The sequence below is a fragment of the Pelmatolapia mariae genome, unplaced genomic scaffold, assembly GCF_036321145.2.
Source record: "Pelmatolapia mariae isolate MD_Pm_ZW unplaced genomic scaffold, Pm_UMD_F_2 NODE_ptg000053l+_length_149371_cov_1, whole genome shotgun sequence".
NCBI lineage: Eukaryota > Metazoa > Chordata > Actinopteri > Cichliformes > Cichlidae > Pelmatolapia > Pelmatolapia mariae.
Window position 1 is genome coordinate 56,912 of NW_027051790.1, and position 24,126 is coordinate 81,037.

Here is a 24,126-nt window from a genome sequence, read left to right on the forward strand (position 1 = left end):
AAACAACAAAAGTTATTTGTGACAGATGTTTGAAAACAAGTAACACAAACGGTTTTATTTCCAAGAAGAAATGCCGTTACATCACCATTCACATGAAATCAGCCACATTTTTGCTTGAAGACATCAAACAAAGCAAAAATGGTGGTATTTTACGTGAAGGATGGGACAATAAATGCATTGAATTCACTCAGACTGAGGCAAGATAACCAGTGTTTCGAAATCACCCAAAGACAAACTGTTATGCAATTAAAAAACGATAAATATTCACAGAATCTATTTACATTAGGTACACATCTACCACAACTACACGTCTTGCATCGCTTCCAAAACATCAGGTTTATGTGTACTGACTTATTCAAAGATGACTTTATAATGCTGATTTAATGTGTTACGTTACAGGTTAATGCAAACAGGAGACAACACGGGTGATTTCTACCAAAAAAACATTTAAAGTGCAACTACTGATGAGCTTTACCGCATTAGTAACAGATTAGTAACACATTATCTAGCACCCATTGAAAAATGACACCTGTTAAGACGTGATACAGTTAAAGCTGTGCATCACCCAGCTGGGAACAGACACTTAGCTTACATTGTAAGGCTTAAAATGCTGGATCGCAGAACATATCTGTATAGTTTTATTTTGCATAAGAGAGTTCAGTGAAGAATCGCTCAAAGTTAAACATAATTCAAATACATCTCGATACCCCACCTAAAAGTTGGTAATATTTAAAGATCATTCATTGCTGGAAAATATTGATATCAAAACTGATTCATTTCATGAATACATTCAGCAGGTCTCTTAATGCCGCTTTATCATTTATACAAAAAAAATCAGCCTTTCTCTACATTATGAAAGAAGTCCACTGAGTTCAGAAAAGAGCAGCAGTTATTATCCGTGGCCCTGATCCTTTGGCTTTTTCAGACAGGCACATTTGGTGACACTTTCATTGACACACGTGACTCAAGCTACCAATATCAGCAGAAAGCAGAGAAACTTCAAGTAAGACTGTGAAGATGATGTTAGAAAAAGATGCTGTATCCTTAGTCTTTTACATCCAGGTTCCCAGAACAAAAACTCCTGCTTTAATCGACTGTGCCCATGTGAGAATAGCATAGAGGGCAGGTGGATGCACCCTTACCTGCATGGTCCCAGGCAGCGCCTTCACTTAAACCTAACAATGAGAAGGTGTCTGAAGCAAACCGCCTCCTGCCGTGTTGTACATGTGAGAAGAGACGACTTTGACAAAGGCTCCGATGTGATTCGGAGTCCAGAGTTCACATGTGAAGACATCTTTAGTCATGAGTGAGATTTCAGTGTGAGACTCTCAGAGCGTAGATTTGTTTTTGTAGTGAAAGGACGTTTGTTACAACTATTCTAGGTCAGGTTCCAGTTCTTTTTCTACGTCTATCCAGGACCGTTTCTTTGCGCTGGGGAAGTCCTTTCCTAAAGCACCGCGTGTTAAAGGCCTCGACGTCTTGGTGGTAGGGCTTTCAGTTGCCTTAGCGGAGGGATTGCATTTAAGTTTCTCAGAGCTGGATCTGAGGGGACTACTTGCAGGACGCTTAACTGGTGCCGACTTTCTTTTCGGAGGCCTTCCTCTGGGCCGTTTGACTGGCACAGGAATATCTGCTACTTTACCGACATTGCCTGCGAGGTCCTCAGCTTCCATCTTGGTCTCTTCCAAAGTAATTTTTTTACTTTGTTTCTCTTCAAGCAGCACAGATATTTCACCTTTGCTGACACACGTATTGGTCTCCTCTATCACACTACACTTTTCCTTTTCACCCACAGCAGTACTTGCAGGGTTCCTTCGAGGCCTGCCCCTGCCTCGACGGGCTTCTGGAAGGCTTGGATCGACATCGGACTTGACAGAACACACACGATTAAACCTCAAGCGGGCAGCTGGAAGAGTTGTGCTCATGTCTGCACCTGTGCTGCCTTCACTGTTGTTTTCTGTAGCTTTAAGATCCACTGAAGGCACAAACATTGATTTGTTAAGGGTGGCAAGCTCAGCCTGGGGGGAAATTACACCGGAACCCTTCGAATCGGAATCTGAAGATGCTGTTTTGCTCTCTAGGTTATGCCCAGTTTCCGAATCCAAAGGCGGGTCTGATGCAGATATGGTAGCGTCTGATGGATCAAATAGCTTCATCTTAGCTGAAGAGCTAGCATCACCCTCCTCTTCATTCTTCCTTGGTTTCATGACCATGAGTGTATAGAAGCCTTGGCCAACTGTAAGATAAAAAGTACACAAACATACGCAATAATATTATAGTAACACATTTAAATGGAAGATAATTTAAATTTGGTGTATTAACTGATCAAAGTGCTTACTTGGTTTCAGACATGAGGGAAGTATGAGCCTGCCAGTCTTGGAGCGAATAAGAGGAAGAGCCAGAGGCTTTGGAGTGTGAACCTTGGTGCTGGTGTAGTTAGCTGTTGGGGATACAGGTGAGGCTCCTTCTTTGGCTGTGGGGACCTGAGGTGAAGCTTTACTGGGCGGGTCTTGAGACTGCTGATCTGTTTGGGAACTGGAAATGTGGGAACCAGTAGCCTGGTCTGGCTCTCCAGAAGCTTTCTGTTTGACTTCTAAGTTTGATGGAGACTTTTTCTCTTGGACTGAGGCCACATGGTCACCTTGCTCAATTTTCACCTGGGACCGGGGTGCAGCGTTCGCAACCTGGGCTGGAGAGGATACCAGCAGAGGCAGAAGTTTAGATACAGGTGTCTTTGGACAGGATTCAGTTGGAGCTTTTCGCAGGAGAGGCTGGAGCAGGGTTATCATCGTTTTTAAATTGTGTGGAGTTGTGGCTGTGTTGGCCTGGGAAGGAGCCCCGATGTCAGGCTGTACTGAAGATGAGGGCGTGGGGTTAGACTTGGGAGCAGTGGCTTGTAGTAAAGCGGCTCTGGACTGTAGCAGGTGGGAAAAGAAAGGCGTCCACTTCACCGTCTTCTCTTTCTTTTTCTGTTTTTCGCACAGCTCCTTTAGTTTGTGCCTGATCACATTTTGAGACTTTCCTAAAAATGTTATATTTGAAAAAACAGAAAGAAAAAAAAAAAAACTTCAGCACAGGGAGTGAAATGTGCATGCACATATTATTACATGTCTGTTAGTTGAAATTTCCTAAATGTTTTGGTCAGAAAATTAGTGACAACTGATGAAAGCAGATCTGCTGGCGATCAAGTCTCTATGTTGACACAAGAGCAGGATGTCGTACACAAGTGCTGGATAGCAAGCTTCGAGTTATTCTCCATGCAAACTCAGTGCATTCAAACAGTACAAAAACCAGTACAGGACAAGAAAAGGTGCATTAATACAGAGTGTACATACCAGACAACTGAGAGAGTGTCTCTACATAGCCCGATTGTATCTGCGTCAGCATCTTCTTTGTCTCTTCTAGATGTTTGGAGGTCCTAACCAGGCTCTGAATTTCTTTCAGGGCCTAAAAAACACAAAATGGCAAAAACGAGTGTTGACGGCGAGGCCAAAAACTCCCACCTACAGATCTGTGAAAAAGTGTTTGCCTCCTTCCTGATTTCCTATGTTTTCATCAAACAAATTTAAATAGTTGACAAAGACAACACAACTAAACACAAAATGCAGTTTCTAAATGAAGGTGTTTATTATTAAGGGGAAAAAAAAATCAAAACCTACATGACCTGGTGTGAAAAAGTGATTGCCCACTAGACCTAATAACTGGTTGGCCCAGCCTTAGCACGACAAGTACAATCAAGCGTTTGCAGTAATTGGCAATGAGTCTTTTACAGCGCTGTGGGGGAATTTTGGCCCACTCATCTTTGCAGAATTGTTGCAATTCAACCACATTGGAGGGTTTTTGAGCATGAGCCGCCTTTTTAGGGTCATGCCACAGCATCTCAATCGGATTCAGGTCAGGACTTTGGCCCGGCCACTCCACAGTCTTCATTTTGTTTTTCTTAAGCCAATCAGAGGTGGTATTGCTGCTGTGTTTTGGATCATTGTCCTACTGCAGAACCATTGTGCGCTTCAGCTTGAGGTCACAAACAGCTGCTCGGACATTCTCTTTCAGGATGTTTTGGTAGATGGCAGAATTTATGGCTCCATTTCCCACAGCAAGTCTTCCAGGTGCCGAGGCAGCTAAACACCCCCAGACCATTACACAACCACCACCATATTTTACTGTTGTATGTTCCTTTTCTTAAAGCACCTTCATGTTAGTTTGACACCAGATATAATTGGATAAACACCTTCCAAAATGTTCAGCTGTTGTCTCATCAGTCCAGAGTTTGTTTGTTTTTTCCAAAAGAGGCAAAACTAAGATGATCCTTTATGTTCTTTTTGCTCAGCAAGAGCTTGGATGAGTCGTCCCTGGGCTCTTGTGTACTCTTGGTTGATTGGCAATTCCAGGGGAGGTCAACCATTTGTGTATAATGGTTCTCACTTAGGGGTGGGTTTTAATAATCGATTCATCGATTAAAATCGATTCTGGCTTGGATAACGTGAAATCGATTCATTAAAATCCTGAATCGATTTTTTAATATAAATTTATTTTGCCCGAAACGCCAGAATCTCAGGTGAAACCTCACAAAATTTCAACAACCACCAAACAGCTAAGACAGTAAATGAGAGCAGGTACACGGATTCTGCACAAGGACGTAAACACACGGACCCGCGGATCAGAATCAGTGAGATGTCGCCTTTCTCACCCGACGGGCGCTGCAGCTTTAAGCGGCTGCGCGCGCTCCCGCGGACGGCAATCACTTTCTGGCAGACAATCACTTTTTGGCACAACAACTGCACGGACACGGTCGGGGCTGAAAGCCGACAGCTCGCTGATTCTGATCTGTCGGCGGGTCCGCGCTTTGTGTTCACGCCCTTTTTGCGCTGATTCTAAAGCTGTTAGTTTTATCTCTCTCCAAACAATATTGACCGAACCAGCAGCAAAAGAAGATCCAAACTACGCTTCACATAAACATCGTCATGAAATCACTCTGACTTTTACTGTTTTGCTTCCACCACGATAAAATCACACGTCATGCACAGCTCTCTCTCTCTCTCTCTGTACTTCAAGAACAGTTTCCCGTCTAAAAATCTGTTTTCTGCATTATTCGCTTGCTTGTTACGCACAAGTCTACCGTTGTTTACAGCGCTGTCGGCCGCTGGTTTTTTTTTCGTTTTACATACTTCCGAAAAGAAAACCTAATTTCTGCCGTTCAATACTGAACAAATTTAAACTTTTTAAAATTATGCAAAATGCAAAACGCTTAGCCGTGTCTCTAATAAAACCGCTGTAACGTCAGAGGTAACGTTCATATGTTGATTAATGGTTTTCTTTCGTTTTCGATGTACTGCAGAATATTTTTTATAAAATCCCAGGCCAGGAAAACCACCTTCATGTTTTTCTGTGTTTTATCTTCAGCTACTTTGACACGAAGGCATCTGCTGTGACGCTTACACCTTTGATAAAGTCTTGCGTGTGTCAGCTTCCTTTTTATAGATACAAAAATATGTAAATGTACTGATCTGAATTATAATATTTCTGACTGTCAAAATTTCCCAGTTTCAAATCGAATTTAATTGAATCGAATCGAATTGAATCGAATCGTGGATCGAATCGATTCGGGACCTTGTGAATCGGAAACGAATCGATTCTAGAAATCAGTGACGATACCCAGCCCTATTCTCACTGTGCCTCGCTGGAGTCCCACAGCTTTAGAAATCGCTTTCTAACCTTTTCCAGACTGCGAGATCTCAATTACCATGTTTCTCATTTGTTCCTGAATTTCCTTGGATCATGGCATGATGTCTGGCTTTTGAGGATCTTTTGGTCTTCTCCGCTTTGTCACACAGGTTCTATTTAAGTGATTTCTTGATTAAGAACAGTTGTGGCAGTTATCAGGCCTGGGTGTGGCGAGAAATTGAACGCAGCCTTCCAAAGATGTGATTACCAGTTATTTCTTTACTTATTTGTTTACATTTCCCCCCCCTTAATAATAAACACCTTTATTTAGAAATGGCATCTTGTGTTTATTTGTGTTATCTTTGTCTAATATTTAAATTTCTTTTGTGATCTAAAACATTTAAGTGTGAAAAACATACAAAAACAGAGAAAATCCGGAAGGGGGCAACCAAACAAATGTTTGACCTTTTAAATAAGTTTGAGTACAGATTAAAAAAGAGAACTTTCTTTTTGCTGAATATGGGCTACTAAAAACAAACAAAAAAACAACCCCCCCCCCCAAAAAAACAAACAAACAAACAAACAAACAAAACAAAACTAAAAAGACTTCACTGTAAAACTGATTTTTAAAAACTAAACCGCAAGTGTGTCATATTTAAGGACAATTTGACCTAGTAAAATTAATTAACTATCACCATATAATTTTTCCTCTGCAGGCTTCCTTTACTCTTATTTTTATTTGTGCTCTGTGACCTCATGTGCGGCCCATGTATTCCTCTCAGTTTATCAGATTGTAGTGGCTTCTGAATCTAAATGTGACAGTTGTGGGATTTGTTTTCTCATGTTGGTGGCATAAGATGAAGGGGACAACCTGAGATCTGATCTTATGGTGTTTTCACACCTATGGTGTTTAGTCTGTTTAAATCAAACTCTGGTTTGTTTTCCTCCTTGTTGTGGTTGGACTGTGCAGGTGTGAACACAGTAATCACGGTACTGTTTAAAATTAAACCCAGAGGAGTCAGTTTATGGTGTGAACGTGATCCAACCGTGTTCCGAACCAACTGCAGGTGCACGGTACAGGGGAGGAAGGGAAGGTGCTACATATATATGCAAAGGTCTGTATGTGCTAGCAACAGTTTACAAGTTTACAAACTCAAACTGATTCATACCAGAGGAAAGAAACTATACGTGTGAAAACACCCACATGTTTTTCCATTGAGAGGAACTCAAATTTAAATCTTTAAAGGTTTTTTGAAGTATGTAGTCTGATGCAAATACTGTGGTAGTATCTGTACCAACTCTCTGGCACTGGTCACTAAATTTTTATTTGGATGCTTAATGAGAACATGACCTTGTTATTGTGATAAAAAGTATTAAAAAGTAGTAGAAAGTGCACACAACCTTTAGTGGAATTACATTTTCCCATTAGTTGTCTTGCAGTTTCCACTTTAGCTAACCAGAAGGAAAAATGCAGTATGCAGAACTGACCAATGACAGGAGGCGGAGCCTGGGAGCTCTTGGGTCACTCCGTAGGACAGCCTGGAGTTTATCGAAGAGGTTTCGCTGTTCCGATCTTCTCAGCCGTTCTAGCACTGTGTGGTTCTCGCGCCTCTTTTTGTTTTTTGTCTCACCACAATCATTGAGATCCTGGAGGAGACGCAGTGAAAACTCAAAACACACTATACATACTGCCTTATGATACAAAAAACTGTGTTCCTACTATATCTAAATAAAGTGAGGGCAATTAAATACGGCGGTCTAAGCTGGCGCTTGTCTTACCTGGGAGTCGAGTTCCAAAAATGATCCCAAATCTTCTCTGGAATCTCTAAATGATGATAAACAAATTTCAGCTTTGACGGTAAATAACAATTTTATGCTTTAATTTCAACATCCAGATGTTCATTTTTTATTACCGTGATTGCAGCACTCCCTTGGAAACAGCTTTCTTCAGTTTAGCAATGGCCATCTGTTGTTTCACTTCTTCTACAGTCTCAACATCCACCATCTCATCCTGAAGACAACATCAATTTAGTGTTTTTATAATTAGAGTTAAAGATGAACCAATTTGAATTTTTGCACCCAGTTTCAATTTTACATGTATTTAAAAGTTGGACTGATTTGTTTCTATGAGCTTACAGCTGATTTTTTTCTTTACATTTATAATAAACCATTGTCCACTTACAGTTTAGAGGGCCTTCCATTAAAATAAATTACTAAGCACTCAAAGAAAATAAAAAACAAGTAAACTGTAATTCTCAAACTTACATCTTCGTCTCCCTCTCCTTCACTGTCTGATGAGTAGGAGCTTGTGTCTTCTGAAGCGATGTCTAGGTTTGATTCTGCCTGCTTGCCGTTGGCCTCATCGCCCTCGTCTGATGGGATCTTGCCATCACAAACCAGCCCAGGGGAGGAGCTGGGCTCTGCTAATTTGCTGCTTAAAGAGCTCTTGACTGCGTTCACTGTGTCCACAGCAGGACACCCAGCTGCACCGTCTTTTTGTAACAGGATATCATTGTTCGCCATGTTTGATGCTTTTAGATGTCCTGACTGTTGTGCTGCTCCATCAGCTCCGGGCACTGGGAGCTGAATGAGGGTAAAGCCCCCGGGCAGGGGAACCCCAGGTAGCTTCTGTCCTCCGGTGCCCTGGTTGGACGGAGGACAGATCCTGAAAGAATAGGTTCCACTCTGTCCTAAAAAGCTGGGGCTTTTCAGTGATTGTGAGACGGTGAGCGAGACAGGCGAGGATGAGGAGCTGCTCTGGAAGGAAGAGTCTGACTTGTGCTGGCCTGAGGCAAGTGATTGGACAGAGCTGATGTTGGATGATTTCTGTGACTGTTGCCCCAATGAGATACGTCCCTTGCTCTGAAGGCATGGATGGAATAAGAGAACTGAAAAAAAGAAAAAACTAGTTCAGCATGATGAGATGATAATATCTGCATTATTTTAATATAACTGTGTTTTTAGTGATACATGTTTACTTCTATTCTATTTGATTAAGTTGATGTCACTTCTTGAGGTTCATCTACCCTCTATCAATTCTAATGCTTTAACAAATCATCTGGTCCTTACCACATCCTAAAATTATGTAAATACAACCCCAGATGACATCTTACACCATCCTATTATTTATTCAACAAAAATTAAGCTAAGAAGGAAAAGCAAACTAAGTCTAAAAAAGTCTAAGCACTCTTTTACTGCTTCAGTTGAAACTGAGAGAAGAAGCCATTTGCTGATAACCAAAGGCACTTTATTAACTGATCATCAGCAAGGTTGAGCACCTCTATAAAAGCAGAAGGTTTGGTAGTTTGCATGTCTAGCGCATTCACAATTCCAAGGAGGAAAGACATCAGCAGTGACCTTAGAGAACCAATTGTTCCCCATCAGTCTCTGATGGCTTAAAAGACCATGATTCTACAGTAAGAATGATTATTTACAAGTAGAAAACATCAAAGACAGCTGTCAATCTTTCCAGGAGTAGATATCTCCGAAAATTCACCCTAAGGTCAGACTGTGCAATGATCGGAGAAACTGCAAATAACCCAAGTAGTTCATGACAGTACAACAAATACTGTCATGGCTTGTTTGGGAGGGTTGCGGTGAGAAAGGATTTTCTCTCTAAAAAGAACACGGCAGCACAGCTCAAGTTTGTGAAGTTGCATCTGAACAAACCACAAGGAACAATGAGACTGGAAAGATCAAAGTGGAGATGCTGATTGTCATAAACCACAGCACCATGTTTAGCCTAAACCAAATACCAACTGTCAAGCATGATGGTGTAGGGGTGGTAATTTGGTATTGTTTTGCAGACACATGACTAGGAATTGGAATTGAGAATCGGTTCTTGTAGAGAACTGGAAAAAAAGTGGATATGGACATTATTTTATTTTTATTGCACAAAAGGATGAGAGTGCGATTGTAAAGTGGAGACTGCTCTAGGACAGAAACAAGCCACTGCTGAACTTCAACAGGTAACAAACTGATGACCTCAGTTTCTACCGGCTCATGTTTCTACAGTAGAATCACCATGACAACCGCTTTAAAATCTGTACTGGTTTTCATCTTTGACTTGTGCTGTCGGCTTTGTGTACATACCTAAATACTAAGAGAAAGATCACGCTTGTCCTCATCGGGATAGGCGTTTGTGTTGGTGTGTGGGGTTGTAGCCTGTATGTTTATATTTTTAAATGGCAATTATGAGACAGTGTGTTTCAGATCATTTTACAGAGTAACATGAAAGCAACGTAACGAGTAGTGTAACGACTGTTTTTACCGTGGGTGTAATTAACTAACGTACTGCATTACTTTTGAGAAAAGTGTTCTGCATATATGCAATATTTTTTTTAAATAATGACCCCAACACTGATCACAACAAATATCTCCAAAATTCACAAGATTTGAACACTCAGCATGTAATTAATTTGCATGAATGTAATGTCTTTGATATGCTGCTTAGAGATGGTGGTGACTCTCAAAGTGGAGCCAATGAGAATCAATAAGGAATCGGAATTGCTAAATTCTTATCAATTCCCAAGTTACTGTATGATGGGGTGTACTTAGCTTTTCACACACATTTCTGCTATTCACGTGAGGTGGTATTTCAGAATTTTATAGCCTGGTAAGAATCAAATGTTTTTATTATGCACTAAATCTCAGAAATAAAAGTGGTGGACTTTTTTCACATGACTATACTAAAAACAGTTTTAGGTTATGCTCAGCTATAACACGTGAAAAACCACATTTACTAAGAGCCTTTCCAAACAGACAGTCCTGTTTTTCAGCGTCATGTCCTTTAAGACGATGATAAAGACAGTGAATATCTTAAGCACGCAGTTACAAATTGCTTCACAGTTTGAATAAAAACAAACATCGTGCATAGTATCTCTATTGGTTTATATGCACACACACTTACATGCAAGTATTCGGTGTGAATTACAGGAATGGGTGATGAACCAAGGAAAAGCTAAAAAGAGTTTTCAGCAGTCAAAAGGCAAACCACTGATTTAACTGACTTGATGGGCTGAGGAAGTGAGTTTCAAAATTTAGCTGCTACAACCTCAAAAGCACAGTCAGCTCTAGCACTGCTGCAGAGAAAGGACCTGAACAATTTAAGGCTTTGCATGTGATTTTTAAATGAATTCTGATTTTCACTAGAAAGCCAGAGAAAGGAAGAACAGGCAGCACATTTAGGAGGTGGTAGTTTTGAATATGTAAAACAAAGTGCCTCTGCTGTAGTCTAGCAACAGAGACAACCTTACCTGGTGACGGCGTTAGTGTCTTCAGATCAGTAGTTTTCCTTGCAGCGATATTTGGACTGACTAATGAGCTTGCAACTTTTACGGCGCCAGTTTTTGGAATGCTGGTTTTATGTGTAGAGTCTGATTTCTGAGAATTTTTCTGAGGAACATCAACTGAAGCATTTAGTCGTCCTGTGACGTAGGCAGCAAGGCGGTTAGCTGGATGCAAAGATCCCATCTTTCCAAGCTGGAGTCTGGCCTGATTGTAGGATTTGCCATTTACCTGCAGAGGAAGGAATGCATATGTATATTTTAGAAAGTATCTGTATATTTCAGCTGGTGTAGCTGTGTGTTTGTTAGTCCTTAAATAGCCACAAACTGTTATCTTTTCCAAAGGATAAATCCAATTACTGAATGCAAATCTCATTTTTTTCCCCCCTTCAACATCCAAACCTCAGTGCAAATTTTTTCCAGTGACAATCTCTAACGGAGAATTTAAAAATTCCCAGGCACATGGATGTATTTGATACAACTTTACAAAGCCCTTACCTGTATAAGTCCAGGTGCTTGGCAACCAGCAGGTTTTCTCTCGGCTCTCAGCGTGCCAGCAGGCATCACTCCACTCAGAAAGGGTGTCACTCCAAACCACATCTGCAGCTCTTCGATTTGGCCATCTTCCTCCTCTGCATCAGTGTTCTCATCAAGGCCTTTACTGGTATGCATTTCCTCATCACTGTCACATTCATCATCATCATCACAATCACTGGCTTTTGATGGTTTGCTAATTTGCACCTATAAAAAAAAAGTACAGAACTTTGTCATATTGGAAACTGTAGAGAACGCCGTACATCACGTCATCACACGAAAAAGCAACAAAGCAAAGAAAGTGAGGACAAATGTTCCAACAGTCAAAAGCAGGATTATTAGACACCCAGCAGATAGCAGCCACTCAGGAAGCCACTGCAACATGGGAAGTGCCCAAACAGTAGTACCCACAAGGGCCATCTGAGGCCATCTTCCAAAGCTGGTCAAACTCCATAGATGCCGATGTTAAAATGGCGGACCAAATCACAACAACAGTCGCCCACTCAGTGGAATTAGAAGGCGACCATATGCCACATGCAGCCCTTTGCTCTCTCTTGCCCTCTGCTTTCCTGTCACTCTTCACTGTACCCTTTCAAATAAAACCGTAAAAAGGCCCAAAAAATAAATACATTTTTGTTTCTGTAGCTAACTACACCCAAACTGTAAAGAGTGATTTTTTTTCAACAACTTATCCATTTAAACAGCATTAAGGGTTCAAATTAGAATTATTATAGGCATGGTAAGGTGTGAGCAGACATAGCCTGCTGTAACCAGTAGGTGCACATATTGTTTGTACTGCCTAATACAACTAAATACAACTGCTCCTGACTTTAGGCATCAAAACATGATTTCACAATCCAGTGGGTAACTCTTTCTAATATAGTCTATACTAGAGATGGACCGATCCGATATTACGTATCGGTATCGGTCTGATACTGGCCTAAATTACTGGATCGGATATCAGAGAGAGAGAAAAAAAAAGTAATCCGATCCATTAAATATCAAAAAAGCGCCTCACAAAACTTGCGACATGGCATAACTCGGCTCATAACTGTAGCACGTCGGAGCAGTATGCATCACGTGATAGAGCGGCTGTGGCGTGCGAGACCTGTCGGCGGTCTGGTTGAGTATTTGGAGCCTCGCTACCAAACCGGCATTTCATCTCCGAGAAAGTTATCCCAGAGAAACGTAAAGATGTGTAAGTTCATCTCTGAATGTTTGTAAAGCATTCCAGCGTTAAGCTTAACAACCGATATATGGAGCGACTGCCTCTTCTCTCTCCCTCCCTCTCCTGCTGCTACTTCAATCGTGAAACTGATTAATGATCAGCTGATCGGCTTTTCTGTCGCGAGGCCGTCTCTCTTGTTTATCGCCCACTTCGCGCCAGAAAGAGGAAACCAGCAGCTGAACAACAGCAGCACGCAGCTTGATAATCTGTTGTTAGAATTTATTTAATATTACTTTGTACACCAGGATCTTTTTCTACGTAGCTGACGGCTGGTAACTGTGCAGGGGCGGATCTAGCAAAGTTTAGCCAGGGGGGCCGATAGGGCATGAACAGGGAAAAGGGGGCACAAAGACATACTTTTCTTTCTTATTCTCATTTAAAATATCTAGCTTTTAATAAATAATTATCTGAATCTTACACCCAAAGTTTTAATCTGTTGTAAAATGTATAGAAGTCCATTACTGTATATAGTAACTATTAAGTCTAATATACCCTAGTAAGCTATAGTACTTTTTCCTTTGGGAAGGTACCATCTGTGCAGTCTGCAGTTCTGTTGAAGAAAGATGTTGAATCTATTTAATTATTCTTGAAAAATAATTGATTTCTGTGCATTTTTTTTTTGCTGGGAGTTTGCAACCCTATTAGTTAGGTTGCTTACTCTTTAAAATACCAGAATAGGGAGGATGGTTCAGGTTTAAGTTTATTAGATTGATCAGTATTGCTGAACTATGACATATTTTGGGTGCAGTGTATTTTTTGCATACAGGTATAACAGAATAGCTTTAGTGGGTTTTTTTTTAAACTTGAGTATGAACTTATACAAAATGCAGCAAGATATTAAAAAAACAGTTTTATTGATTAAAAAACACACTATATCGGATTCATATCGGTATCGGCCGAAATCCAAATTTATGATATCGGTATCGGACAAAAAAAGTGGTATCGTGCCATCTCTAGTCTATACCCAAATCTTCAGTACCTGGTAGGTGACGATGGAGCCGCTGGGCTTCCGCATAATGATCTTGCTGATTGGCCAGATGCGGTAAGGACCAATGTAGAAACGTTGGGAAAGCTGATCATGATTCATCCGCTGACATAAAGCCTCCAGGATCATCCTCTGGTCGTTCTGCCACCGACACACTGACTGGATCTGTATTTGCTTCCTTGCTCCTACTTCACTACATGCAGTTTCCTGAGATGCGTTTTCACCTGGAGGTTACAGGGAAATATGTTTTTAAACAACTACAAACACCTTTAATATCCCACTTCACTACAGTGCAGCTATTTTTCTTACCTGCTTTGTTAACAGTTGGTAAAGTGCTGTAGTACTTGTCAGTGGTTTTTTGTGGTTTTGTTGGGGCGTTTGGTGCAAAGATCTTAGGCTCTATGGTGACTTGAGGAGGCGGCTTGCTATTGAACTCTCTTACACGAGCACATGTCATCATGCTCTCCAAATACTTATACACTGGATCCTTATCTTCTTCACGTATCTGCAATGAAGATTTTAGTCTCTTTTTAATGAGATTACAGGACAAATTGCAAACAAATACAAAGAAAAACTTCTTTGTTTTGTTTTTCGCAATTGACGAACTTAGCAATTATTAATATGGCAAAATAATAATCTTCAGCATCAGCATTTAATTAAAAAAAAAAAAAAGCTGTTGAAAAGCAATTTTATTTTACCGGTTGTGGAAATACACTGTTGCGTTTTTGGACCTTTGGTGTAACCACATAGAGGGGTGCAATTTTTGGAATAAAAACTGCTTCTGGATCCTCATCACTGCCATTTCGCTTCCACAGTTTATTAGCATGTGAGCCTTGGCGAGGCTGGACCACGTGTTCCATATTAGTCATCGCTGGGGAGGGCAAAAAGTATCTCATTAACACTTGTGACCAAACTGAGCAAAGAAAGACTCTGAAAGACTGTGGTCAGAATCAGGGAAAAAATCTTCAACAACACACAAATGATACTGAAATAACTTGAACTCGATCTTACAGTAAACAGGATGTTCTTGGCTCTCCCCTGTGGACGTCTGCTTAGTGATCTTGCGTTTGAAGCAGGCACAGCCAAACATGCATTCAGGCCGCCTGCAGTGGAGATGGCCTCTGTTCAGGTGCTGCAGACTGGAACACACACAGCCGAGTCTGCAGAACTCTTGACCACATTCAGGTCCAGCAACTTTATTTGGAGAAGTGGGTACTTTCAAGATCTGGCTGGGCTGCGTCTGATTAAAATGAGAAGTGAGAGTCATCAAAAGAGTTTGAAAAATCATTTTGCGTGCTTTTCTTTAATGTACCTCCTTTACATTTGATATTATAAAAGCCAGGGTGACTTTTAAAATCATCACTACAGAATGAAACAATGAAGTCATCACTGACATGCCAGCCCATGACATTCCTGCACTTCCTGCAGAGGACAAACATGCTACATACCTGTTTTGTCAGTACTACAGTCAGAGCAGCTGACAGCCTCTCTGTAGTCAGCTGTGTTCTGCTGAGGCCCTGGTTCAAAGCTGCCGTCTCCATTTCGAGCAGCTTGTGCTGGAACTTGGTGAGCCCCGAAGGTTTGTACATCGGCCCCTGGTTCTGACCAAAGCTCATCTCTGACAACCTGAGGAAGAAACATGAAATGAGCAGATAAGAATTGTTCATTGAAAAGATGCACTGATGTGAAGCAAAACTACATTATAAACAGCTGTAGGAAAACAGTTACAGGACTAATTACAAAGCAAGGAAGCCTATGTATATGCCCGCCAATGTAGCGGGGAAAAGGGGGTTACACGATCAACAACTGCAGTCATTTGCACTGGATGTGGCTGGATTTGGATAACCCAAAAACTACAGTATGGGTGAGAAGGAAATGGATGAGAATTATAACCTTTGATTAAAAAAAAAATAAAGATGTATAACCACCCAAACAAACTGATTAAAAAAAAGTGAATGGACTGAAAAGATAAATTGTGAAAAATAATTTCATGACTCACAATGTAACATTTAGTTTTTTTTTCCCTCTTTCTATTAATTTTATCAATTATATTTCTATAAATACAATCTTAATATCAATTTAATAGATAATATGGATTCTACATTGTTCATAAACAGTCTACTATAACGCAGTAGTTTTATGAAACTCATAAACAACTAATAAACAACTAGTGAAGAAAATACTGATGGCTGTCAGTGTTACCTCTCTGTTGTTGTTGCTACCCCTCCTAATAAGCCCCTTTTCCATTAGTAACTACTCAGATCGACTCACCACGGTTCGCCACGGCTTTCAGGGTTTTCCATTAGGTCATAGCACCTGGTACCAAGTACTAAAATAGTACCTGCTCGGCCGGAGTTCCAAGTGATCCAAGCAGGTACTAAAATGTGACATCGTCAGACTGCATGCCACCGATTGCCTGGTCAGTGGCATCATTCGATAAGTCATGAGAGTGTCGACCATACAAATTAGGTGGTATTTGATTGTCGAGTCGAGTTGTGGCGAGTCGATCTTAGTAGGTACTAATGGAAAAGTCCCAATCCTAGGTGACTTCCTTCTTTTTTTTCTTTTTTTAAATAGAAAAATTGACCTCTAACTTTGACCTTCAGACCAAGGTCAAACTGAGATTCAAACTCCTCTGGGACTTTTAGTAGATTCACCTATGGTATGGTTTTAAAATCCTAGGTAGACTAGTTCTTGAGTTATCCCTTTCACAAACTTGGGTGTCCACACCACCCACCCAACCGTCAGGGTGACGACAATATCCCATCGGCTTTTTATGGCTGAGGGGTAAAAAGCTTTTGGTGAATAAATTGAAGAATAATTTAAAGTGCATTAAAGTCACAAAAGAAAGAAAGTCCTGAGAGTGCAGGTGGAGAGTTGAAATTCACTTTAAGCTGGTACCAAGACAAATATGATAAAACTTGCAGCTAGGTTTTGAAAAGCATCAACTAATACTAAACCTGTACTGTAGTTACGTACAAAACAATGTAGGTAACTACAGTAAATCAGTATATTTAGAGGGCTTTCATAAATACAAATACAAAAAGTCAGTATCAGTGATCATCGTGACATTTTTTCCATTTTGAAATGAAAAATCTTTGGTTTTGTTGTATCTATTTTACGAGAAATGTCACCTTAGAAGAATTATAAATTCTTACTATTGCAACAAAGTATCGATTCTCAACTCAAATAACCTTTAGCCACACCAGTAGCCAATCAAATTCAGAACACAAAACATATGATCAAATGTGACTAAATCCAAAATATATCCTTACCTCTGTGAAACTCCCTGATTCTGGGTATTACTAGAACCACGAGCATCACTTGGATGCCTCAGCGAGGATGCAGCCTGGAATGTGAATTTAGCTCCTGCTTGATGGGGGGCTGCTGGCGTGGCCAGCGGAGGAGCAGGTGACGTCAGAGCAGAATAGAGCAGTGGTTTGTGGGATAGGGGACAAGGCCTGTTGGCCCCCACTGGGAATTTCGAAGGAGCCTTTCGATGCTTGAGAACGCTGTCCAGGGTCTTTACATAGCTGGAGCTTTTAGCGGGCAGCTGATAGGACACCGAGCCTTCTGGGTTTGTAGAGAAAGCAGCGGCGCGCTCGCTGATTTGCTGAGCTTCGCTTTCCAAGTACTCATCCAACATGTTGCTGCAGAAGGCAGAGAGGTTCTTTTGTAATCCTTTTTGAGAGAAAGAAGAAAGAGACTTTAATTTATTGAGGAAGAATAATGAATCAGACACAAGTACTTTCAGCTGGTTTCAGCTCAGTTAATCTTTTGGTAATTAGAATGACTACACTAATCCCACGGCATGATAAAAGGAACACTGCAGCAACAATATGACGAGCAGCCCTTACCTTCACCGTTGGAAGAAGATGTTTCCTTGCCTTTTACGAACTTGTTTTTCCACCCCTTTATTTTCGTCATGTCACTTGTCTTTCCCGTTCTGGAGATGAAGGGTAGTGCCTCATCTGTGCAGCAAACATAATGCCTTTAGTTACAGGTCACAGCACACTATTATGTTTTAACAATGCCAGCCTGGGTTCTGCAGCAGAAACACAAATTTTAATCAGAATTTGATGCCAATTTTATTCTCTTTGCTGAAGAGAAAATTGTACTCCTTCAAGTTCAGCTGTTCTTTTCTTATCTGATCGCCCAAGAGCCATCACCTAATCACTTCTGTCTTGACATTATGCGAAGGTTTAATGTGGCATGACTGACAAACTCATCAAGAAAGATCTGCAACCTCATATTACACACACCCTTTGAAAACCCACACAACAAATCTCAACTCCTAAAAAAGAATCTGAGATTTCCAACTAGCTTTTCGGTCTCTGCGTCATAGCAGCTGACGTCACCAGTGATGGCTGTCATCACTTTGGCTTGAATGTTTGAAGCTAGTGAAGGGTACAGAGGATGTTTAAAATTCCAGTCAGTACCCGACTCCTTATTACAGGAGTACCGATAAGCACCCGGGGAAATGGTGCTTTTTGTACTTTTGTGAGTTTAATTCATTCCAATAAAGCTGTTAAAACATCCTCTTACAATGACGCTGCATGTGATCACGTCTAAAGTTCTTTACTTTACTGGAAAGAAACAGAAAAGCAGCTAAATTCAACACACCGAATCTTAGGGCCACACTCAGTATTTTTAAAATAGATCTCTAGTTAGGACTGGGAGACTTTTCGTGCTTCGGTTTTCAATACTTTGCGAAATTCTCCTAACAAGTGACCAGCAGCACTAAGCGCTTCATCAGTGTATTGCAATCAGACACGTGAATCAAACTTGCTTTAAATCGAAGGATACAGCCATCCATGGCACACCAATTCCCCAAGTTAGTCAATATGAACTGAGTAAGTCTGCTTTGAATCTAGTGCAAGCTTTACTAAAAGGCATAAAGAATTAAAAGTTTGTGATAATTAATTCATTGCTCATAGCAGTTATCGTGCCAAATCACAACAACAGTCACCTCGAGATACTTTATATTAGAAGCTAAAGACTCTATAATAAAAGAGAGAAACCTGGAACAATTAGGTGTCGTCTTATGAGCAAGCACTTGGCGAGAGTGGGAAGGAAAAACTCCCTTTAAACAGGAAGAAACTCCACCAGGCTCAGAGAGGGACAGCTGTCTGCCGTAACCGGTTCAGGGGTGAGGAGAGGGGCACAGCACATTTAGAAATTTAAAACCCCTTTAAAAGCCTGCTTTACACTAAAATAACATACAATAAACGGGTTCCTGAAAACATCCTGCTAAATACATTCAGAGTTTTACATGAAATAACCCAACAGCAACTAATCGTCCAATCACAGCTCCAGAAATCAGCAGTTTCCAAAAGTTTGACAGAAGACTTAAAAACAGTCACAGCGGATGAGGTCATCTGGGAGGTCATTCCAGAGTTTTGGTGCAACAACAGCAAAGCTCCCTTTGAAATAAGCTTTAACTGTGGGATGAGCAGGAGTGATCGAGAGGCGGGCCTTAACAACCTTTTAAATATTTCTATGACTTTTTAAGACTGGATTCTGTCATGCAGAGGGAGCCAGTGCAAAACTGCTAACACTGGAGTAATAAGATCTCTCTTTTTCCAGTCAAGAATCTGGCTGCAGCATTTTGGGCTAATTGTAAATGGGCAAGAGATGATTGACTAAGTCCGGCGTACAGTGCATTACAGTAGTTCAGTTAAGATGAAACAAAGCAATGTATAACTTTTACAATATCAGAAGATTTAAAAAAAAAAATGTGTCTGGAGGAAACTGCTCTTGACCACTGCACTTGTCACATCACTATCAGAGACACCTTACCAAACATGCACAAACCTGCTGAGCATGAAGTTTAAATATTATGAATGAAATATTATTAGTGGGCTTATAACTGCGTCAAACGTAGATATGACCACTTGCTGTGTAGCTTTGTGACTGCACCAAGTAGTTGTTAAAAAAAAAACGCAGAAAAACTCGTTTTATATAAATCACACAAAAATCACAAAATCACAGCTTTTACAAAAGGTGCCTCCTTGTTTAGATATTATCAATCACTATTCAAGAAGTCTAATGTGACTCGCTCTAATTTGCCACTGACATCTCCGCCTACTGCGTACCATTTAAAGGACTTTTCCGACAGTCTCATGTTGATTAGCTTTCTGCAATACTTAGACTACATAAAACAAGTAAAACTCAACAAAAGTTACCTATTGTGTGTACACCTATTTTCTTACTATGACAACAGCATACGACAAATTACTCATAAGATATTGTGCAAAAGAAGCAATCGAAGGACCTCGATCAAACATGCACAAACTGTCAAAGATTCAGCCCAACTTACCACCAGGAGACACAGTGGTGGTCTTGCTGTGTTCTGGAGGTGGTAGTGGGAGGGAAACACCCAAATACTGCAGGTCAATGGACATAGTGAGGTCTAAGGAACTCAACTTCAAGCCCACTGAGAGAAACGGCAAAAACAGTGAGAGTGTTTTGGGTTGGTTTTCTTGTGCTTTAGTTTATTTTATAAAACTTAGGTAACAACTTGAAAGACTATGCCCGTTGTATACTCACCCTCCTGCAAGACGGGATGGATAACTTGTCTGCGTTTGTGGACTCTGAGCTCATTCAGCAGCGCAGTCTCGAAACGAGCCATCTTCTCCTCATCGGTCTCTGGATTCACGTCCACTGTCAACACCACAGATACAATTTTAGATTCGGGCATACAACATTAAAAATGTATATCAAAGATTCCACAATAATATTTAAAGAAAAACAGGGTTTTAATAAAAAAAGGCACAAAAATATTTATTCCATAGTTTAATCAACTGAAGAAAAAGAAAGAAAGAAAAGAAAGAAAGAAAGAAAGAAAGAAAGAAAGAAAGAAAGAAAATCCTCACGTTGGTCGCTTGTTTGTGTCGGTGGTGCTGGGGTTGTTAGGGAAGCCGGAGATGCTGACGATGAGGTACTGACCATCTTGTTCCTGACATGAACCTCAAGAGCTTGCTGTGACATAAAAGAGCATTAAAGCTTAAAGAACCACCCCTCCCTTTATTAAATGAAACTACACCCTCTGGAGACATGCCGATGTGCTCTGAGCATCCAATGCAATCACTTTCAGTGTTTTACCTTTGAGGTGAACGACACAAACAGCAGGCCTTCTATATCATCCATCTCCGGTTGCATAGCGCCTGTCAGTGATGGGCTGTGGACGACTGTGGAGGAGGCTGCTGCAGTTTTACACTCTCTTCCCCGGGAATTTGCCCAACGTCTGTTCATCCTCTTCCTCCTCTTACAGAATCGAGGTGATGATCCAGGGGTAGACGTTGAGGAATTAGCAGTCACAGATCTTGCTTTAGGCGACATCCATACTTTTAAGCCCTGCTGCACCTCAGGGGCTACACTGGTGGCAGCGCTTTCTTGCTTGGGTGCAACAAGCACAAGCTCACCAAGAGCATGTTTGCCTCTTATGCAGGGGACATATGGTTCATCTTTTCTAGCAGGTTTAGACATTATGGGCTTCAGTACCAATCGGGTCTCTTGCACATTTGATAGAGAAGCAGAGTCATTTTGACTGTTTGCACTGTAAGACACATAAAAGTTAATATTGGTTATTGATACCAAACAAGTGGATTTAATCATGATCTCAGTGCAAAATCCTTTCATTTGAGGTGGAGCAGCATGTGGCAGTGGCATTTTAATAAGCTATTTCCAGCTGTTTAACTGGCAATTTCACAAATTCCTACACCTAATGAGGCAGTCAAGTAAGAAATTAATAATGCATGCAATCCAATACAAACAGCTTGCAAAAATGTTCTGATTATTATACTTTTATATTGCATTCAGACAACTGCAATATTTGTATTATTATATGAAGTATTTCCTCAATTAAATTTGAAGAGTTGCAAAATAAATGAATCAGAACTTGTGCAAATATTCTGAGTTTATACGCTGCAGTCGTTTTTTGCAGCGATTCACCGCGTGCTGTTCCACTGTGGTGTATTCTATGTAACACACACACACACACACACACACACACACACACACTATCAGTTTATAGACTCATCGGCCACTTCATTGGGGAAACCTGTTCACTTGCTCAGTAACACAAACATCTAAACAGCCAATCGCATGATAGCTACTCAGTGCATTTAGGCATGTGGAAATGGTCAAGTCTACCCACTGGAAGTTCAAACCAAGCGTCAGAATGGGGAAGAAAAGTGATTTTGAATTTGAATGAGGCATGGTTGTTGGTGCCAGAATGGCTGGTCTGAGTATTCCAGAAAATATTGACCTACAGAGAATTTCCCCACACACCTATCTCTAGGATTTACAGAGAATGGCCCAAAAAAAGAGAAAATAATCCAGTGAGTGCCAGCTCTCTGGGTGGAAAATGCCTCAATGATGTCAAAGGTCAGAGGAGAATGGAAAGACTGCTTTAAGCTGACAGGAAGCCAACCACATGCAGAAGAGCATCTCTGAATGCACGACATGTCAAACCGTGAAACACAACACACTGACTGCCAATTGGACATTAGAAGCCTGGAAAAACATTGCCTGGTCTAATAATTGTCACCGCTTCTGATGGTGGTGTAACGGTCTGGGGATTTTTTTCCTGAGCAGACCAGGGCCGCCGTATGTCACGAATCATCTCAGACTAGTTTCTTGAACATGACAATGAGTTCACTGTAATTCAGTGGACTCAGCAATGACCAGATCGCAATCGAGCAGAGCAAATTTGGGAGGATGTGCAGCAGACAAATCTGCAGCAACTATTAGCCCTTTTCCACTAGCACCTACTAGGCTTGGCACGGCTCGACTCGACTCTGTTTTGGTTGTTTTTCATTACATTTGAGTACCATCTAATGTGCGTGTGGTCGTTACAGCAATGCGGCCAAAAGTCCCACGATGTCATTTGTATGCTACACGAATGCCACTACAAAGGAGGACGTTGAAGCAATGGCATACCCGCTGTTTGTTGTATGTCTTTTTGGCAGACTTAGGAACCAGGGTGTTTTTTGTGTAGCCATTTCCCTCATTGTCAAGTTTAAAAAAATAGTGGTTTGGATTTTCGTAAGGAGACACCCTCATGACTCACTGAACGATGTCACTGACGGGCCAATTGGTTGCATGCAGTCTGTTGACGTCATATTTTTAATCACCTCAGACTGCTTGGATCCCCAGCAGAGTAGGTACTAAAAAAAATATACCTGGTACTAGATGCTAGCACCTAATGAAAACCCCCCAAAAACAAGCTGAGGTGTGCCAAGCCGAACCGACCCGAGTAGGTACTAGTAGAAAGGGGCTATACGTGATACCATCATGCCAATATAGACCAAAATTTCTGAGGAATGTTTCCAGCACCTTGCTGCCATGAAGAATTAAGGCAGTTCTGAAGGATAAAGGGAGTCCAACCCAGTACTAACGAAGTGTAACTAACAAAGTGGTTGGTCAGTTTAGTTGTCTTTAAGTGATCCGTTTGATCATGTAGGATTTTTAGGTCAATTAAACACATAGAATATAAATGTTTAGTTACTCCTGCACTTATAATTACCTAGACTCCATCACAACAACACAAAAGTATAGCACTTACATAAAAGTATAATAGGTAGTAACAGCGTGTCAATACAAAAAACGCATTTCTCGCTTTTTTGCTGTGACAACACAGCAATTTGCCAATGTTAAAACAAAGGAAGAAACAACACAAAACCCACCTCAGATCCAGTACCTCCTCATGGTTTTCACTGGGTTCGGCGGGTTCGATCACTGTGGGCTGGTATTCCGTCTTCACAATAGCTTGAACCTCTCTAGCGATTCTGTTCAGACGGGGGTTGTTCCCGTCCTCCCTAAATCCCTTTGCAAACGGGTTGTGATTAATTTTCAGCTGGGTAATCCGAAAGTTCTGATACGTCGTCACAGCCATAAATTCAGTTTGTGGAAAAGTAAAGGTCATGCTTTCATGTCCCATAACTACAGGCTTGTCAGCTGTGGGCATGCCTCCATCTGGAACAGGTATTATGTGAAGCCTAGGAATGTAGCGATGCATGGAGTGTAAGACTATATGACCATCCTGGTCTTGGGAGTTATTGGTCAGTTTGAGCTTGTAGAAGGACACCAAGCTGTTCATCCAATCTGAGCCGCGACAGGGTGAGTAATGGTGTGAAAATGCTCGGATCAGACCTTGGTTTTGATGTTCTGCTCGCCCGGTGACTTCCCATCTGGATGCACTCCAGCGGTACCTGTACTGACCCGATGGGACTATGGACAGGACCAGACTGTACTGCTGATTGGGATCCAGGCCAGTCAAGCGGTATCGGCAGTACGGGAACATGCGTCGGCCCTGCTTAGTGAGAATCATCTCGGTCCCACACTTGTAGAACTGCTTCCACACGTTGTTGTTTTTCCAAAACGACACTCACACCTTTGAAGGTCAGCACTGCAGGAAAGTCTTTTTC

At 41.1% G+C, this 24,126-nt stretch overlaps 1 protein-coding gene across 1 annotated transcript; it reads right to left on the bottom strand.

Annotated features, from left to right (window-relative positions):
• Positions 1-65: 65 nt before the first annotated feature.
• On the bottom strand, positions 66-24,049 carry LOC134622581 (MAX gene-associated protein-like). Its single transcript, XM_063468018.2, has 21 exons — positions 23,386-24,049; positions 20,801-21,254; positions 20,572-20,677; positions 20,246-20,359; positions 20,016-20,132; positions 17,554-17,667; positions 16,972-17,377; positions 15,145-15,322; positions 14,708-14,936; positions 14,395-14,567; positions 14,006-14,201; positions 13,691-13,920; positions 11,448-11,690; positions 10,920-11,181; positions 7,930-8,552; positions 7,578-7,675; positions 7,444-7,489; positions 7,153-7,311; positions 3,336-3,447; positions 2,339-3,022; positions 66-2,236 (listed from the first exon to the last, which is right to left on the bottom strand). The coding sequence occupies exons 1-21, from the start codon at positions 24,027-24,029 to the stop codon at positions 1,374-1,376; spliced, it is 6,051 nt and encodes a 2,016-aa protein (XP_063324088.2). The 5' UTR covers positions 24,030-24,049; the 3' UTR covers positions 66-1,373.
• Positions 24,050-24,126: the final 77 nt, after the last annotated feature.

Excerpts from the sequence above, each read along its gene's own strand:
- LOC134622581 (XM_063468018.2), bottom strand. The coding sequence starts at position 24,029 with ATGATTCTCACTAAGCAGGGCCGACGCATGTTCCCGTACTGCCGATAC. Across the intron at positions 20,133-20,245 it reads CCATCCCGTCTTGCAGGAGG|TGGGCTTGAAGTTGAGTTCC; the intron begins GTGAGTATACAA and ends CGTTTCTCTCAG. Across the intron at positions 17,668-20,015 it reads CACCACTGTGTCTCCTGGTG|ATGAGGCACTACCCTTCATC; the intron begins GTAAGTTGGGCT and ends TTTGCTGCACAG.